We start from the raw sequence: 19,240 nt of genomic DNA on the forward strand, positions 1-19,240 counted from the left end.
TTTGTGTATTTCTGGGTTTATACTCAGAAGTTGAGTTCAGATCTCACTTCAGACACGTACTAGCTGTGTGACCTCGACAAGTCCCATAACTTCTCTTAGACTCAGTTTCCCCACTGTAAAATGAGACAGGAGGACTCCATGACCTCTAAGATCCTTTCTATCCTGAAAGTCATGATCCGATGACTATTCTCCTGATTGTGCAGTTACAGCTCAGAGGCTGATGCCTCAGGATTATAAACAGGCAGAACCTGGCAACTAGCTACACGTGATCCTATCAGGAGTAAACTCAAATACCTCACATTTCCTGCTACTACCTGTGAGGCCGGTAGTGGAAGAAACCTTCTCTCTTGTTAAAATTAGACATGATTTCATCAGTAATAGGGGACTTCCAGGGAGGAACTCCTCCTACCAGGACAGGTTAGGCTGCCTGGAGGTACTGAGTCATTTAATGACTTTGTCATTGTCACACAGTCAATATGTCTCAGGGGGCAGGATTTGAACCCAGGACTTCCTGATTGTTTAGTTATCTCTCCATCCACTAACCATTTTATAGTTGGGGAAATTGAGGATTAGAAAGGGAGAGTGATTTGTCTGAGGTCAAATAGCTAGTTAAGTGCTGGATCTTATACTCAAACCCAGGCCTTTGGACTCAACATCAAGTCCTTTTTTCCTAACATACCATACTTAGTGTCTTTCTCATCTATCTTTATCTACCGACAAGGAGGCTTTCTTCCCTGCTAGACTATAAACTCCATGATAACAAGGATTTTGTTTTCTCTACATGTTAGATTTTCCTCATCACCAAGCATGATCCATTGAATACAACAAGGGCTTAATATTTGTTGACTTAAATTACCTCATTCAAAAAGATCTATGAAATTCTTTGTGCTAAATTGGAGTATACAAAGACCGCAAAAGAAACCACCTCTTTTCTCCAGGTATTTATATTTTATTGTAAGGAAACAATCTACATATGTACAAAGAAAATGAAATATAAATAGATAGGCATTTAACTGGGCAGTGGGATGCTGGAAAATGCCTGAATGAACACAGAGGAAATACCTATCTAGTTTCTGGGTCTAAGCAGGCGTCCCCTTTAATGGGGCAGTGAGGAGGTGGGGAAGGAGCAAGAGGACACAGCTGAAGAAACCAGGGATCAGGAGGCTACCGGTGAGAAGCAGGCCTTAAGCTGAGTTTTGAAGGTAACTAGGAGTTCTAAAGAGGCAGCTGGATGGCTCAATGGAAGGAAAACTGGGCCTGGAGTCAGGAAGAAGACCTAAGTTTAAATTTAGCTTCAGATACTAGCTGTGTGACACTGGGCAAGTCACTTCAGCCTGTTTGCCTCAGTTTCCCCATCTGTCAAATAAGTTAGAGAAGGAAATGGCAAACTACCCTAGTATCTTTGCCAAGAAAACCCCATGGACAACCTTGGCATGCCATGGTCTATACCAGTGGTTCCCAAACTTTTTTGGCCTACCGCCCCCTTTCCAGAAAAAAACATTACTTAGCCCCCTGGAAATTAATTTTTAAAAAATTTTAATAGCAATTAATAGGAAAGATAAAAGCAGCTGTAGCCATCACCGCCTTCCTAGATCGCTGTAGCACCCACCAGGGGAATCACTGGTCTATGGGATCAGGAAGAATTGGACTTGATTGAACAAGGAGTGCTGAGGTTGAGATTAGGAAGGAATACATTAGGAGTATGGAGGACAGCCTGTGCTAAGGCCTGGCACTAGAAACGGAAGGCTATTAGTGGGGAATCAAATTGGCAAGTTTGGGAAGGCTGTGGAATGGGCAATTAACCTTGAAAGGAGAGCTTGATCAGATTGGGAAGGAAGGGCTTTAAAGAGGAGTTTATTACAGGTTATCCAATGTGTCTTCTAAAACTATACATTCTAAGACCCCACCTACCAACGTAGTTTCTTTAGTGTGTTAACACTTGGCAGATACTTTGTTAATTGTTTAAAAGTGGCTACAGTTAACCATATGTATTTGGATTATCCCAGGAAAAATGTAATCTCTCTTCCATCCCTTTTACCCTCGGGCAGAGGAGGCAGTGTAGCTAGAGAGCCAGTTTCCAAGCAAGGAGATTCATGTGCTGCCTAAAGCAGGACAAATCCGTTACCCTTTTATTGCTCTAGGAAATCCTCTATGGCTGCAGACTGCGGACAAGGCACCGATCTGCCCGGCTCTCTAAATTTTATCTTTGCTTCGGCCCTTCAAGAGTCCGAAACTGGCCTCGGGTTGTTCCTGACATCTACGATTCAGTCACAATTTCATGAATGTGAACTTGAGCAGGGAGAAGGCAAGGCTGCTGTGTGTGTGTGTGTGTGTGTGTGTTGTAAAGGGAGGCTTGTGAAATTTTCCATTTGTTGATAACAGTTATCATTTCTAAAGCAAGGTTTGCAAAGCCTTTTTTTTTTTTTTGTCGTTTTATTCCCACAAGAATGCTGGGAGATAGGAACGCTTGTTGTTGTCCCTAGTTTACAGAGGAGGAAACAAATTCAGCCACTTGCCCGGCATCAGCCAGCTAGTTAAGTATCTGAGGCAAGATTCGAACTGGCGTTTTCCTGGCTGTCTCCATTGCTGCCACCTAGCCAGAGTGATAACAGCTGTCTTTAGATGGAGCTTTAAAGTTTGAAAATCACTTTACATACATTATCTCTCAGCTACCCAGTATGGGAGGCATTCCAGGCATCATTATTACTGGATGATTAGAGATGATGCCGGATTCAAATCCGGATCCAAGTCCAGTGAGGTCTCCACTTCGCCTCACTGCTTCATTGTTCCGGAGTCTCCAAGTCCCAGCTTCTCAGCCCGAGGTGTGTTGGCTAGAAGAACCTCGGAGAAGGAGGTTTCGCAGCCAAGCGGCTTCCCTGGGGTGATTCATTCATCACTTAGTCCCGGCATTTCGGCATCTCCTGGACTTTAAGGGCGCGGGCGCGCGTGTATGATTAATTTCCCCTATTACGGCTGGGGGGAGAGAGGCGGAGCTTTGGGGTGCGCACGGGACCTAGGCGTCCCAGCGCCCCTCGCAGCTCTGGCAGCCCGGGTTACCTGGGGGGCGGACCCTGGCAGCCTGGCTGGCTCTCCCCCTCCCAGCCCCGGCCAGCGGGCAGCCGGGGGGAGAAGGCGTACCCCGGGATGGAGCTAGCCCGTCCCTAACTCCGCCCCCAGGCTTGGGGGGGGGGGCGGGGATGGTGTGGCTCAGCTCGCAGAGAGCTGCCTCCAGTCACTCGTTTGCTCGGGTGGCGCTAGCTCTCCAGGCTCCCGGCCCCGCAGCCTCAGCCCACCCGGGCCATGACACCGCCGCAGCAGCGCCCGACTCGGCGCCCTGCTCCTTGGCCGCGGCTCGCCGCGCCGCGCGCCCCTAGGGCCAGCCGCCTCCAGGACCTCCCTCTCCAGCTCTTGCTGCTGCTGCTGCTTCTCCAAGCCGCTACTCCAGCCCTGGCCGCCGCCGCCGCGGTCCCCGCAGCAGCCTCCGGCAGCCACTCCAAGACTAGCCCCCGCATCACCGCAGCCTGGAAAGGTGGGTGCGCGCGGAGAGCAGCAGGCGAGCTCCGGGAGCCAACCCGGGCTGCCGCTCGCTGCTGGGCGGAAAGGGGCAGCGTGGAAGCCGGGGTCGGTGTATGTTCGCGAGTGTGTGTGAGTGCACGCGCGTGAGGGGTAGCACCAGCAGCAGCAGCGCCTGGCAAGCGCGAATGCGCCTGGACGAGTATGTGTCCGAGTGCATCCGTGTGTGTCAGCGCCTAGGTCTGAGTGCCTCTGGACGTGTGAGTAAGTGTATGGCTGTGTGAGGGTCTGTGGTGGCTGTGTGGCAGTGAGGCTCTAGAGGGCTGGATGTGAGTGTGTAAGTCTGTCGGGCTGTGTGGCCATATGGGAGTGAGCATGCCGGCGTGCGGTCCCCGTTTGTCGGTGTGAGAGCCTAGCTGTCGGTCTGTCAGCGTGTTTGTGTGTGTGTGTGTGTGTGTGTGTGTGTGTGTGTGTGTGTGTGTGTGCGCGTGTGCTGGAGCCGCGTTAATGCGGCGGCGGCGGCGATCCCTGGCTGCCCGAGCCTGGAGCTCAGGCTCCACAGAGAGAGACTTGCCCGCAGCATCCTAAATCTGCAGCGCTTGTGGGTGGGGGGAGGGGGAGGGAAAGACGGGAGGGAGAGGATCTTGAAGCGCCCCAACTTCGGCTCACACTCCTGCAGCAAGCACTGGGAGACCTTTCCCGAGCCACTTTCTCCCCAGCCTGCAGGCGCCCCACCCCGCCCCCCTTTCCCGGCTCCGCCGCCCCTGGCTACGGCGGGGTGGAGGGGAGTGGGGTGCCGGGGCGCCTCCGGGCCTGCCTCCTGCTGCTGCTAGCTTGCCAGTCGACCAAGCCGGGCCCGGGGGCTGGTGGCTCCAAGCTCTGGGGCTATTCTGGGCTGCAGAGAGCGTGGCACGCGCAGTTCTCGGCTGAGCCTATTGCAGACCCCGCCTGCCTGCTGGTGTTCCTTCTCTTGTTGCGGGAACAAAGACCCTTCTCGCCCCCTCGCCCCGCCACGTGAGCGGGGGTGCCCGGCCCCGGGCTCCCGGGAGCGTGTGTGGCTGGTCGAGGGGAGGGGGCCAAGCACCGCTTTGCCCTTCAGCTGCACCCCGACCTGTGAGCTGCTTCTCGGGGTGCAGCCCCAACCCAGCAAGAGTGGGCGGGACAGCGGCCATTGGCCCCCTCCCTGGGGTGAACCTCTCACTTGGCAAGGGGGCAGAGGGCTTTTGATGGCTCAGGCTCTCTCGCTGAGTCGCTAACCATCTCTGGATGGTTGAGTCTCGCTCCAGCAGCCTTTCCCGGGGTAGGGGGCCAATTGGAGACTGGCCTAGGGGAGGACATGGCTCCTGGCAGGTGGCAGATAGGATCCTGGGATGCCAGGCTTCTTTTTTTTTTTTTCCTCCTGGTGTAGCAGTGCCCAGGAACTGTGCGGTTAAGGGAAGATGGCAACATAAGGCTCTGACATTTGAAAGAACAGGGTGGGTTTTGGGGAGGGGGGGCGGCGCTGGAGAAGGAGGAGTAGTGGAGCGCTTTAGACCCAGGAAATCTTTCCCTTGTGAACTTGGGGGCCCCTGCTGGATTTCTGAGTCTTGCCTGAGTTTTGTCCTTCCTACAAAGGGGACACTGACTGAGAGGTGGAGCCCGGGGTTTGTGGTTTTGAGATGGGAGGGGGGTGGAGTTCACTCCCAAATGGCTTTTCTTCTCTTTCCCCTGCAATGCACAAATGCCTCCCCCTACCTGGGTCCGGGGTCTGGCCCAGAAATCTTTCATCCCTGCAGTGGACTGTGGTGCAGCCCGGGGCAAGATTTCTGTTGGAGCTCTTTGATGTTGGCCAGATTTGCAGAGGAATGCGGAATCCCAGCTGATAGGCAGGCAATATCTGGGGCAGGTATTCTTAGCCTGAGGTGGTTGAGGGGAAAAAAAATCCCCAAACTGCGGCATTGGGAAGGAATTTGACTTGCTCAAGGTCACACAGCACATTATTACTGAACTTGACTGGGATGAGGGGGAGCCAGGAGAACTGAATGAACCTAGCAGTCTGGTTTCTAGGTCAGAGCAAGCTTACTTTTCATTCATTCAACCAATATTTATTAAAATGCTTTTCATGTCTAGGCATTGTGCTAGACATTGGGCTTACAATAAAGCACACAAGTCCTACTATCAGGGAGCCGATGGGATGCCCGCTTTGTATCTGAAGTTACCTTTGTTATCATTATGGGGAAGCGGGAAGGAGAGAGGTAGGGAGGTACAGTGGTACTTGAGTCAGTGCATCTGGTTTTCATTTCCAGGGCTGCCACTTAATATCAGGGCAAATCCTCCCTCTCTCAGTGCTTCAGTTTCCTCATCATGAGAAAGGGCAGCTAGGTGGTTCAGTGGATAGAGTCTGGCCTGGAGATGGAGGTTCTGGGTTCAAATGTGACCTCAGACATTTCCTAGCTGTGTGACCCTGGGCAAGTCACTTAACCTAAATTACCTAGCCCTTACCAATATCCATTCTAAGACAGAAGGTAAGAGTTTAAAAGTAAAGTAAAATAAAATAAAATGAAAGCATTAGACTAGGTGAGCTCAAAAGCCCCTTCCAGTTCCAAACCTTGAGATTGTGATTCTTAGAACCTGGTCTGCAGCAGGGAAGCAGTTGGGGGTGGGGGATAGGTGGGGTCTGGAGATTGTATTTGACTCAATGAAAGGCTGAAGGCTGAGAAGCAGGAGGTGGGGTGGGTGAGCAGTTAGTGCTAGGGAGGAAAGGCAGCTATGATCTCAGACTTCTCACCAGGGACTAAGACTTCCTCAGGAAACCCCAGGTGTGTGTGGGGGGACCATGGAGCCCCTGCATCCTCAGCTGAGGGGCTTAGATGACACAGCCTCCTTGCTGCAAAGAGGTCAGGCTGAACCGCAATGTTGGTGGGGAGCTTTCCAGCTCCCTCCGTCCTGCCCCAGACTCTGCCAGAACCTGAAGCCTGATGCCCTGAGTTTCTAAGCTCATGTCTCTCTCTATCCTTGCTCCTTGAGCTGGAGGGGAGGGCTCAGCTCAAACACTGCCCTGAGCCCATTCCTTTCTCTGCCTCCTCACAAAGATCAGAGTTCTAAAGTATTAGGACTGGCATTGAGTGAGAAAACGGTCATGTTGTGGGGCCATATCTGTGTGTTCTGAAAGCCTCCTTATCCTGCACTTAGTCTCCCCTCTGCCATTAGCATTTGCCTTCCTCTCCCCATCCTCTTCATTTAGTTGGGGGCACTTAGGCTCCTCCTTGGGCTCTAACGAGCCTTCCCTATTTGAAGCACTTATTCCCTACCATCTGCCCTCCACACCCCAGACTTGACACTCACAACCTATCCACACTTAGCTTCCCTTCATATTCCCAGCACTTAGTGGGACTTGGCTCCGTGGTCCTGCCCTTATCCTTGCCTATTCCTGGCACTTGGCTCTCCTTCCTCCTAGGGGCTAGGGATATTGAAAGCATTTTTGGAATCCAGGTTAGGCAGTCAGAGGAAATCCTCTCAGACAGTTGTGAAAGCTCCTAGGCTTGCCCTCCCCCCTCCCCCCATCCCCAACCTCCTCCTCTGCCCTGAGAGGGAGAACTTTGGTCCTCCCGTTGTTGGTGGCCTGGTGGCCCCATCTTCATACTCTAAAGCTTTCTCATGATGATAAAGTGATGACTGAGGATTGAGAGATTCTCTGAGGCCCTCCTCCTTTAACCCCAGGCAGGGTACCATCTGTTCCCAGACCAGTTTCCAGGGTTCAGTTGCCAGGAGTCAGGGAGGGGTCCCCATCCTGCAGACCCTGCCATCGTCCCATCTTCTAGGCTGGGCCGGTTGACAGCTGCCTTCAGGAGACCTATGGGGCATATGGCTCCCAGGGCAGGAGTTGGCAGTGAACAGGATGACCACAGGGAGTGTGGTAGAGAAGAAGCCCAAGGGCTTAGAGTCCCCTTTTTGTCATCAGAAGGAGTATGGCCATCCAATTCCTTATTCCCTGGCTTCTGGTCCTTGCCTTGCTCTACCCAGAAACTTTGGCTCCTTCTTTATTACTGTCTCTTTCCCTCCCGCTCTCTCCCTGATTCGTCAATTGAAATAAAAATTAGGAGGGGTAGCAGTTTGTAGAAGAGGCTGCTGTCGAGGCAATGGCCTGAGACAGGTTATACTGGAGGAATTTTTGTTTTTTTAATTAATTAATTTTTTAAAACCCTCACTTTCCGTCTTGGAGTCAATACTGTGTATTGGCTCCAAGGCAGAAGAGTGGTAAGGGCTAGGCAATGGGGGACAAGTGACTTGCCCAGGGTCACACAGCTGGGAAGTATATGAGGCTGGATTTGAACCTAGGACCTCCCATCTCTAGGCCTGGTTCTCAATCCACTGAGCTACCCAGCTGCTCCCCTTGTAGGAGTTTTAAATACTGGGAGGAGGAGATTTTTCTCCCTAGGCCAGTGTACCACTTTAGGTGTATCAGGAACACTGCCCTTCCTAGCAGGGACAAAAAAGGGGCCAGAAGGAAACAGAGAATTGTATATTTTAGTCTGTTTTTTTTTTTTTTAAACAGACTAATCAGTTGAGATCCAGAGAGAATATATGATTTGCCCCAGGTCACAGGGGAAGGGGCCGGAGGTAGGCAGCAGATCCAGGATTTGAACCAAGGTGCTCTGACTCAAGCTTCCTTTTTCTGGCTAAGATGTTGAGTCATTTCCACTGGTATCTGGACTTGGTCAAGCTAAGCCCTTTTTTGCAGGGTGGTTAGTGAACTTCTTTGACTTTGTTCCCCAAATATCCCTCAAGTGTAATATCCTAACCTTCCAAATACAACATAAAAAACCCCTTGTTTTATGTTCAGACCCCCTCCCCCTCTCCAACAACTTCTTCCTAATGATGGGAGCATTCAACAGTGAAGTGGCTTTCCTCAGGCCTGTGGTCCTACAGAAGTGACTTGAGGTATAGTAGAGAGAATTCCTTTTCAGGTACAGGTAAGAATAGGTGATCACTGAGGTCCCATCAGACACTGGGATTCTGGGTCAGTGACTCCGGCTTCCAGATTCTGAATTCTTCTCTTGGTGCTAATGCTGATCTTGAGGTCAGGTCAGTCAATCAAATAATTAGCAAGCCTTTCTTAAGGACTGCTATGTGCACTGGACAGGGGCCTGAAGGGAGGCTCCAGTTCCCTTAACAATCCTTGACTTCTTTCATCCTAACTGTGGCTTCAGACAATGTGGGACCCTAGACTGGGCATCAGGCCATCTGTGTTCTCCTTTTGTCAATTGGTCCCTGAATCTGGAACCTTAAGCAAATCCTTTTCCTCCTCTAGGCCTTGGTTTCTCCATCTATAGAATGGGGAGAGTAATATTTGTCTTGCTCACCTCTGTTCTGAGGGTTGTTCTGAGGATCCTCTGAGATAACGAATGGGGGAAGTATATCGGAAGAAGAAAATAGGTTGTGCAAATGTGAAGTTTGCCACTAATGGAAGAATTGAATTAAGACTCAGGGGGCAGGACTGGGTTTTCTGAAGGAGGTTTAGGAAGAGTCCTGTGAGGCATGATTTCAGGAGCCTTTGTTATTGTGGTTCAGATTTGGGGTTTTCTTGGCAAAGATATTCTTTCTCTAGCTCATTTTCCAGATGAGGAAACTGAGGCAAACAAGGTTAAGTGACTTGTCCAGGGATACACAGCTAGGAAGTATCTGAGACCAGATTTGAACTCAGGTCTTCCTGACTCCCTCTGTCCATGTATTCTATCCACTGTGTCACCTAATTGCCCTTTCAGGGTTCTAGAAGGCTCCAAAGCTTCCTTTGCTAAGGTAGGGCCAGGAGCTAGAACAGAGAGAGTACAAGGAAGGTCCTGATTGTTCCTATTGATTGCTGCCAGCATAACATAATGCTCTTAGAATTAGAAGCCTCAAGGTCGAGTGTTGGCTCTGCCAATTAAAAGTAACGTGTTCTTGGGTGAGTGAATTTCCCTCTTTGAACCTCAGTTTCTTTATGTGTAAAATGAGGGAGTTAGCCTAGATGCTTTCTAAGGGGCTTTCCTGCTTTAATGGTCTATGTCTATGAGATTCCTCTCCTTTCTTTTTCTTTTTTTTTTTTTTTTAAGCCCTTGTACTTCGGTGTATTGTCTCGTAGGTGGAAGAGTGGTAAGGGTGGGCAATGGGGGTCAAGTGACTTGCCCAGGGTCACACAGCTGGGAAGTGGCTGAGGCCGGGTTTGAACCTAAGACCTCCCGTCTCTAGGCCTGGCTCTCACTCCACTGAGCTACCCAGCTGCCCCGATTCCTCTCCTTTCTTGCCTGAATCCCTCTTTGGGAGTAGGAAAAGATGGGAATACTTGGCCTTGGGGGCACAAAAGCCCAGGGAAGTCACTTCCCCTCTGGGCTAGCATGTGGCAGGAAGACCCTGGGTCTGTCCATCCAGCTGGTCTCTTGGCCCCTTTTCCTTGGCCCAGCTTCTCTCTGGAGGCCAAGCCAATTAACAAGTGTGAATTTATTTCCGATTTTGGCCACCACAGCTGGGGGAAGGATGATGCCTTAGTCCCAGTGGGTGAGGTGGGGGTGGAGGAGGGAAGTTGTTACCTTCCTCAGGCTGAAGTCACTGTTGGGCCTCCCCAAGCATTAGCATTTCCACTGGAAATCCTCTAGTCTCCAGGGTTTCTATTCGCTCATCTCTTCTGGGAGCGAGCTCTGTCCCTATGTGGTAGGACTTCTTCCCTCTGGGGAAGCAGCCTGACATGCTCCCAAGCTGCCAATCGAGTGGTGGTGGTACTGGTGGTTGGTGGGAAGGAGGGGACTTTTTAGTAATTAGTGTCATCTTGTGTGACATAATCGGGGAAGGTGAGGTAGGAAGTCCCCCCTACCTGAGGACGTGGTAGAATATTCCCCAGGACTCTTTGGGAGTATCCATTTAGCTCTCAGCCAGAAATAATAGCAGATCACATTCCTCTCATGTAATGCCTTTCCTTTAAAAAACAAAACAAAACATTTTGAGGTAGAGATTGCAAGCATTCTCCCCATTTTTCAGATGAAGATACTGAGGCTCAAAAAGAGGAGAAACAAAATACTTTTCCTACAAGGGGTTACAAGTTGATTCAATATTTGAACCCAGGTTCTCTGGTTCTAAGCTGAGTATGCCTTCCATTGTATCACTCTGCCTGTTATCCTTCTTTCCCCCATAGGAACAAATCTATGCCTGGCAGCTCATGATCTCTCAATTTACCTGCTGTCCACCCAAAGATAATCTTCCTTCAAATTCTTCAAATGTAAAACAGGATTAACTATTCCTGTAGTATCTGAGTTTGAAGATTAAAATAGATAATTTGTCTGTGAAGCATTTTACAAATTATTAAGCACTAGCTAAATGGAAAATATTGCTATTATTATTTCTGGGGGAAAAAAAATCACATTATAATACAGTTGGAAAGACCTTTGAGGCCACCTAGTAGAATCTACGTCCAGACGTGGATTGCCTTTCCAAGTCATCATCCCACTTTGACTTCAAGCCCTCCAGGGAGGGGAATCCACTCCCTTCTCAGACAGCCTGTTTAGTTTTGTGAAGGAGTTCAGGCCTCTATTTAGAGCTGGAAAGGACCTCAGAAACCATCCGGGCCAATTCTCATTTTTCGGTTGAGGAAAATAAGGCTTAGAGCCAGGATTAGAACCTGGGACCTCCAACTCCAAATCCAGTATTCTCCTACTATATCCCATGTTTTTAAGATTCTCTTGGTTTGCTGGGTGCTATAGTAATTAGAATGCTGGTCTTGAGTTAGGAAGATTTGTGTTCAAATCTTCCATGGGCCATGTGACTGTTTAAGTCACTTGCCCTCTGTTTTCTCATGTATAAAAGGATTAGAGAATAATACCGGATAGTGTGAGATCAAGATGCTGAGGGAAATGGAAAGGAAGGTACTTAAATCAGCAAAGTAATCAAGGAAGATTTCTTATTTATGTATGTATTTATTTTTAAGCCCTTGAGTTCTGCCTTAGAATCTAGAGGCAGACACATGGTTAAGCGCTAGGCTATTGAAGTAAAGTGACTTGTTCAGGGTCACATAGCTAGGAAGTGTTTTAGGCGAGATCTGAACTCAGGTTTTCCTGATTCCAAGCTTGGTGTTCCACCTACTGTGCTGTCTAGCTGCACCCTATTTTTTTCATCCTACTGCTAATAGAGACAGTATTTGAACCCAGGTCCCATAATTCCAGAGTCTATGCTCTTATTCGTTGTATCACAGAACTTCTGTCCCTTAGCCCTTCCTTCCCCTCTAAAGAAGAGGAAGTATGTTGTTACATACAGGGTTCTTTTCTTCACCTCAAAAAAAAAAAAAAAAAGGAAATATTTCACCCTATTCTCAGAGCAGGAAGGACAACCTTTCTCCTTAGGGGGGGGCGGGACCATAGTCTTTGATTAATCCTATCACTCATTTCTGCCATACCAGACCTTAGAGATGTCCTCAACCCTCAGCCCTCAGCCCTCAGCCTTCTTCCACTTTCAGCCATGACCCTGATCTCCCTGAGCTGGCTTTGGGTACTCCCTGAGATTGTCTTAGATCCTGCCCACCTTCCCTTGTCATTCTCTCTACCTCCCTCCTAAAAGCTTGGACTGGCCAGCATTGTGTCACAAGAGGAAGACTCTAAGCTTCCTCTTGCCTTCTCTGAAGTTACCCGTGGTGACATTTCCCCTTTTAGAAATTTTCTCAAAGGGTATTTTGCACATGGGACTTTAATATGTGCTTGGCTTCCCGATAGAGGACAAATACCTGCAACTATAGCTGGAGCCCTAGGGTCCATGTACCAGGGTGTGCAGGGGTGGGGGTGGGCTCTTGAAGGGCCAATCATGGAGCCTCATGGATCCTACAGTTCCAATCCCCCATACCCATCTACTTCGCAGTGGCCTTTTCCTCATGCAAATCAGTTTTGAAAAGGAAGACACATAACTTGCATTTTTTTTCCACGTATATCTATCTCCTCCCAACTCATATGAAAGATCCCCAGCATTTTCTTGGAGTAAGTAAGCCTCTGGAGTTCCTCTATCCTCTGCCTTCCCAATCTCTTCCAAGAAGAAATGAGAGAAAAGAAAGGGAATTTAGACAGGCAAGACAAGTCTGGGATTGTCTCCCTCATGTCATAGTTCATGGATGAGTTGGAAGGAACTTTGCTCATTTTGACATTCTTTTTGAAGCTGAGGAAACTGAAACCCAAGATAATTGAGTGACTTGACTAAGATCACTTAGGTACTGAATGGTAGAACTGGGATTTGAACCCAGGTCTTGTGGCTCTAGGGTCAGGTCGCTTTCCTCTATACTATGTTGTGTATGTGTGTGTGTGTGTGTGTGTGTGTATAATATGTATGTATGTATGTATGTATGTTTGTTTGTTTTCTTCCTTGAGTTTCTCAGGTACCTCAGGAAATAGTCCTTGACCAATCTCTGTTTCTACAGCGCTCTTTCCTCTATTACTTCCCCTTGGTTGAATGAAGATTCTTTTTCTTTTCCAGTCCATTTTCTCATGTCAGAGAAAGCTTTTGACCTTTCTTCACCTTTCTTTCCTCAGCTTCTCAGTCTTGCCCACGCTTTGGGGTTTAGCTCAAGATCTTGGAAACCTGCCCTGATGTTTCCAGTTAGGAACAATCCTTTCCTCTGGCTCCACAGAGCACTTTGTATGCCCCATATAGGTACTTTGGTGGATCCATGATCATGCCTATGTGCGTACCCTCTCCACTGGTGCAGATTATATAACCTATCTATTACTCTTCCATCTGATGCATTTAAAAAAAAATCCTGACTTTCTGTCTTAGTAATCACTCTAAGAAAGAAGGGCAAGGGGCTAGGCAAATAGAACAAAGTGACTTGACCAGGGTCACATAGCTAGGAAGTGACTGAAGTAATATTTGAACCCAGGACCCCTTGACTACAGGTCTGGTGCTCTATCCACTGAGCCATCTAGCTGCTCTGCAGTGTGATTTTTATCCATTATTTCCCTGAACCCTTTGCAGTGGATTTGACTAGAATGCTGGAGCTCCATTGGGAGTTCTGTGCCTAATAAATTAAAATAAAATTTATTAAGCAGGAGCTTAACAAATTCTTGTTGGATCGGGCAGGACTGCAATGGATTGGAGGCTTTCCTTTGGTTCTTATATGATTTCATGGATCCCAGTTCCCGATTCGAGCTGTCCATCTGTTAGCTCCATGTTGCTTTTGCTCCATGCCCTCTTTTTTTTTTGTCCTTGGCTGTGCCTTTGGCTTCCATTTTTGAGTACGAGTCATGGTGGGTACATGCGCTACAGTCTGCTTACCCCCACCCTTGGGGTCGCCTGCAATTTTGATTCTTTCAAACTCATGGTGCTATCATGTGGCATCACCGGGAGAATATTGGTATTGAAGAAGATGAGCTTTTGTGTCAGAGAGAGGCTTAATATTATTGAAAGCTCTGCTTTCCCAAATGTGATCAAGCTTTATCTAGTTCTAGTCAATTCAAGGTGTAGTTTATTGTCCACCTCTAGGGCCTGTCCCTTCAATTCAATTCAATAAGAATTTATCAAGGCACCATGGAAGAGTGGCTACGACCCTGGGCTTGGAGTTAGGAATCCTCCCTCACACTCTGACTATCTGAGTGACCCTGGGGAAGTCACTTAACCTCTCTGTGCCTCATCAATAAAACTGAACATTTTCATACAGCTTTTTAAAGGATTGGAAAGTAGGCACGTAGGTTGGCATTTGCTGACACCTCGATTACCTTTTGTTTTTTGGAGGGATGGTGGTGATAATGCTGCTGTGCGTTTTCTGGCTTAATTTCCAACAAAAGTGTCAGCATTGCGGAAGTGGTTCATTTCTCCTAGTAGTATGTCTACTCAGTGGTTGGACAAAGATCACAGGTTTAGAGTGCTAACATTTAGGTCTTAATGACGGTGATGATGTATTAGTACTAATGATATCTGACATCGCTCCCTCGTAAAGTTTTGCCAAGGACTTTGCACACATGATCTTAGTTGACTTGTGAGGTGGGTGCTGTGATGATGCCCATTTAAGAAATAAGAGGCCCAAAGTGGTTAAATACTTGCCCAGCTAAGTGTCAGAGACAGGATTTGAACCCAGGTCTTTTGGACCTACCCAGCACTCTAACCCCTGCTTTCTTAATTCACAACTGGTGTGATTCTTGGGCTCTGCCACTTTTTGCATCAATCCACCACTTTGGGTCGCTTGGGAAATAGAAGGGGGCTGCACAGGAATGAGCATCATTTTCTATTTTTATTAGTTTCCTGGGTTCCTGTGGCAAAAAAATTTAAAGAGAAAGAAAAAAGACCACCTACTGGTCAGCTTTCTGCTGAGATCCCCCTCTGCACGCAGGCTGTTGGGCAGCCCATACATCTGTCCCGGGGACCATTATTTCTCTGATGCCCTGGTTATAGTCTATTCTGCACTTTGGCCGTTGTATAATTATGGCACTGTATTGCATCCTTCCACATATGTTCTATCCCCGGCTCTCTCACTCTACCCCTCCCAATATCCCAGCCCCTCCATGAGAGCAGGGATAGGCTATCTTCCTCAGTTCCTAGTATAGTGTCTACCCACAGGAAGTGCTTACTAAATGACTGATGGATGAGCGAGAGAATGAATGAATGAACAAAAGATCTGGGCACAAAGTAATTGTTTTTTGAATACATTTAAACCCGACATAATTCTCCTAAGAAACCTGATGCCTGAAGTGGTCTTGAAGTGGGAAGAAGCTGGGAGCCTTGAGGGTTCTTCCTGTCTCTGACCTGTACCCCACTCCTCCAGAAGCCTTTCTTTACCTCAGGAGTAGCTATGGAATAAGGGAACAGCTAGGAAGCACAGTGGATAATAGAGCACTGGGTCTATAATCAGGAGGACCCGAGTTCAATTCTGCCCTCAGACATTTACTAGCTGTGTGACCCTGGGCAAGCTACTTAATGCTGTTTGCCTCAGTTTGCTAATCTGTAAAATGAATTGGAGAAGGAAATGGCAAACCAAGCTCGCATCTTTGCCAAGAAAACCCCAAATGGGGTCACAAAGAGTGGGGCATGACTAACCTGACAAAACAACAACAAGGGGATTGTCTTTTGCTCTGTTGGAATGCTCTTTCCAAGGTCATATACTCTCCCCCAAGTCCTCTTGCTTTTTAATTGTTTTCCATGTTTATGGGGGACTGTAGTGCCTTGTTCTTTCCTAGGAGAGAAAGCTGGCATCAAGGTCAAGGTGAAGGAATGTGCCTGGGGCTCTCCAGCTTGAGGGACCAGGATAGGGAGACTTTAGCCTCCTAGGGCCTATCATTATTAATACCAAGCAGATTTCTGCTGCTGCTCTGATTAATCTGGGTTTAACACATCAGAACCATCTGGCCATTAGCCAGTCTTGTCAGCAATCTCCCAAGGCTTGGGGGATGGGTCCCTCTTGGTTATGTGGCAGATGTCCAGATGGACTGACCATCTTCTGGAGTAATACTGGGAAACCAGAGGGCAATCTGGGAAATTTGCTTGATTTATTGAGTCTCTCCCATGTGCCTAGTACTGTGTCATTCCTCAGTGGAGGAAAAGGAAAAGACATGAAGTCTATCTACTCTTTGGGAGCTGCCATCTTGGTTGGGGGTGACAAGATTCACCCACCTGGAACAGAGAACACAGGGCCCAAACTCTATCCTGTTTCATAGGATAAATACTATTAAACTTGAGAGGAAGGAGAGATCAATGGGAGCTTGAGAGGACTCACTGGAGAAGTAGAATTTGAACTGGACCTTAAAGGATGGATATAATTTGGTTAGTCATTTCAAGTGAGAAGAGTAGCAAAGACTCAGGAGGCATGATCTTGGCATAATGAGGGAACAATGAGGTGGGTGCCCTGTTTGGAACAGAAGGAGTGCATTGGGAAGCCATGAAAGATGAAATTGGAGAGGTGGGAGGAATCAGATTATGGAAGGCCTTGAATGCCAACAGAGTGGAATTTTGTCTTGAAATACTGGGTAGCAGAGACCCACTGAGGATGCATGAGTTATCTTGACCAGGCATATGGTTGGGGTGGAAACTGAGCTCTTCTCAGTGAGGGATGGTAATAGTTTAATTCAACAAACATTTATTAAGCACTTTCTGTATTCAGAACACTCTGTTAGACCCCAGGGAAGAAGCAAATTTTAGATAAGATGTAGCTTATGATTTAATAGGGAGAGGATACACACACACGAATAATTATAATACATAATAACGTATGGTAAGTGTAGCTGAGCAGTCTAAGAAAAGTGCTATGTGATCTGGGAAAGATGTGGTTGGAGAAATGGAGGAAATTCATTACTGGCTAAGGAAATCAGGGAAGACTTTCTATAGGGCATTTGAATTGAGCATCAAAGGAATGGTGAGAATACTAGAGGAAGAGGAGCTGAGGGAAAGAGAGGAACTCTAGGTGAGTAGCCTGGGCAAAGGTACTTAAATTCATATGCATAGGAGATAATCATCACTGTGCTTATTTGGGGTCCAGGAAACTGAGTAGCCCGAGTGAGATAAGATCAGAAGGGTGGAGTGGAATTTTGCCAGATTATGGAGGGCTTTGATAACAAGCTCAGGTAATTAGTAGACCGTAGGGATCCATTGAAGAGCTTGGAGTAGAGGAGAGACTGGGTGACACATATCCTGGATTGGAGGAGAGAAATAATGGAGGAAGGAAAACCTATTAGAGGACATTACAATAATCCAAATAGAGACTAATGAGAGTCTCTTCCATGGGTCAGGAAGGGGCACGTGAGAAACTGTGGAGAAAGGACAAGGATTGCTACCTGATTATATATGGGAAGAGACTTTTGTTTCTGAGGGAAAAGCCAAAAATAACATCAACTTGGTGAATGTTGGTGTCTGACAAAACTGTAAAGTTGGAAAGAGGATCTTGGTTGGGAGAAAGGAAGTAAGCTGTTTGGGACATGTGGAGTTTGAGGGGCTAGTGGGACATTCAGGCAAAGATGGGCTGGAAGTAGTCAGATATATGGGTTTGGAGGTCAGAGAGAGGTGAGGGCTGAAGATGACAGATTTGGGAGCAGAGTTTGTAACTAGGATGGGGTGGCTGAAGGCTTTGGCTCTGGGAGGCTATGCCCAGTAGGCAGTGCTTTCTCCCCAGAGGTGTCCAGATACTATAGTCCCATTACTTCAAGATTTAAAGTATTAAGCTGATCCTATCCACTCAGTACAACCCTGCTTCTTATGCCCCATCTCCTGGTGCCCATCTCCTGAGGCAGTCTTCCTTCCATCTCCAATTCCTGAAGGGCAGAGGCCATTCTCTCCACAACATGGGCCATCTCTTCTGACCTGCCTGCACCCATGGTCAGACTAGCCCCAGTACCAATGCTGCCAGTAACGTACTGCTGCCCCAACCTCACTGGTTTTGCCCCAGATGAAAGAATCCCTAGTTACACCTCAGCTTTGAGAAACATCTTTGTACAAGTGTTGAGTAATGCCATCTGAGTGAAGGAGATTGGCAAGGGAGAGGATGTAGAGAGAGAAGAGGATGGGGACAGAACATTGGCAAATACCTGTCTTAAGGAGTTGGAAAGAGGCTGAAGAACCAGTGAAAGAGAGAGAAAACTTAGAGAACTGGTAGTTAGATCTCAGCAATATATTTGAAAACAAGGCAGGGTAGTCCCCTCCCCCCTTATGTTTACTACCATATTTTAATGTCTCAATTAAATATGGCTCCCTTTGCCAGAGATAGTAATGTCTCGATGATGTGCCAGACCTCCCGAAGCATTAATGTAACCGATACTAGCCAAGGACCAATGTTCCCTTCTGTGGCGGAGACTCTCTTCTCCCTTCTCTCGCCTGCCCCTGCCTCAAACTCCCCCACTCTCTCCATCACAGAGGGTTGCTGTGGCAATCACTGGCTTCCCTTGAACGTTCCTCCTTCTCTGCATTTGTTTTGTCTCCTCTGCCAGAGCCATGGACTTGTTTATCTTTTGGACGTATGTTCTCGGGAGGCTCCGGTCTATTCTTAATACTCACAACAGCCAAATATTATTGTTCCCATTGGCAGTCAGAGCTTTGACCTTGTCAATAAGTCCAACAAATGTACCAGCTCATTCCTATTCTTGGCCCCCTCCCAGAGGCAGGCACATACCAAAATGCCTGGGCATACCCCACAGTTGGTGCGTGGAACTGTATATCCAGATGCACTGGCCCATGCGTCCACATGCGTGGGAGGCAGCTACACTTGTATACACACAGGCACACACAGGTGCCCATAGGCAGCCGTGCACACTCCGATGTATTTGTGTGCCCATGCAATGCGTGCACCCACATACAAACATGCATTTGTTTGCAAGCACATACAAAGCGTCTCCGTATATGTGCACACCGTGCAGAATGGATGTGTCCAAGGACATGCTCCCATGATGGATGGATACACAAAACCTGAGCCCTCACAATGATGCATGCCCTTGGGTGTTTGTATGCCCACACAATGCACCTTTAGAATACAGGCATGCTTGCATTTGCCTAACTTTGTGCCCACGTGCTCATGCACCCTTGGTCTGGCTCTTTAAAGCCCCAGTGCCTTTTTTTTTAAAACCCTTGTACTTCCGTGTATTGTCTCATATGTGGAAGAGTGGTAAGGGTGGGCAATGGGGGTCAAGTGACTTGCCCAGGGTCACACAGCTGGGAAGTGGCTGAGGCCGGGTTTGAACCCACGACCTCCTGTCTCTAGGCCTGACTCTCACTCCACTGAGCTACCCAGCTGCCCCTCCCAGTGCCTTTTGATCCAGACCTCAGACAACAG

At 48.1% G+C, this 19,240-nt stretch overlaps 1 protein-coding gene across 1 annotated transcript in view; it reads left to right on the plus strand.

Moving 5' to 3' along the window:
• Positions 1-3,259: 3,259 nt before the first annotated feature.
• SEMA7A (semaphorin 7A (John Milton Hagen blood group)) overlaps positions 3,260-19,240 on the plus strand; it is a 196,156-nt gene continuing 180,175 nt past the window's right edge. The window contains exon 1 of the mRNA XM_044660254.1: positions 3,260-3,529. Coding sequence (XP_044516189.1) covers positions 3,301-3,529 — 229 coding nt within the window. The 5' untranslated portion in view covers positions 3,260-3,300. The remainder of the gene's footprint in view (positions 3,530-19,240) is intronic.

This window comes from Gracilinanus agilis, chromosome 2 (assembly GCF_016433145.1).
Source record: "Gracilinanus agilis isolate LMUSP501 chromosome 2, AgileGrace, whole genome shotgun sequence".
NCBI lineage: Eukaryota > Metazoa > Chordata > Mammalia > Didelphimorphia > Didelphidae > Gracilinanus > Gracilinanus agilis.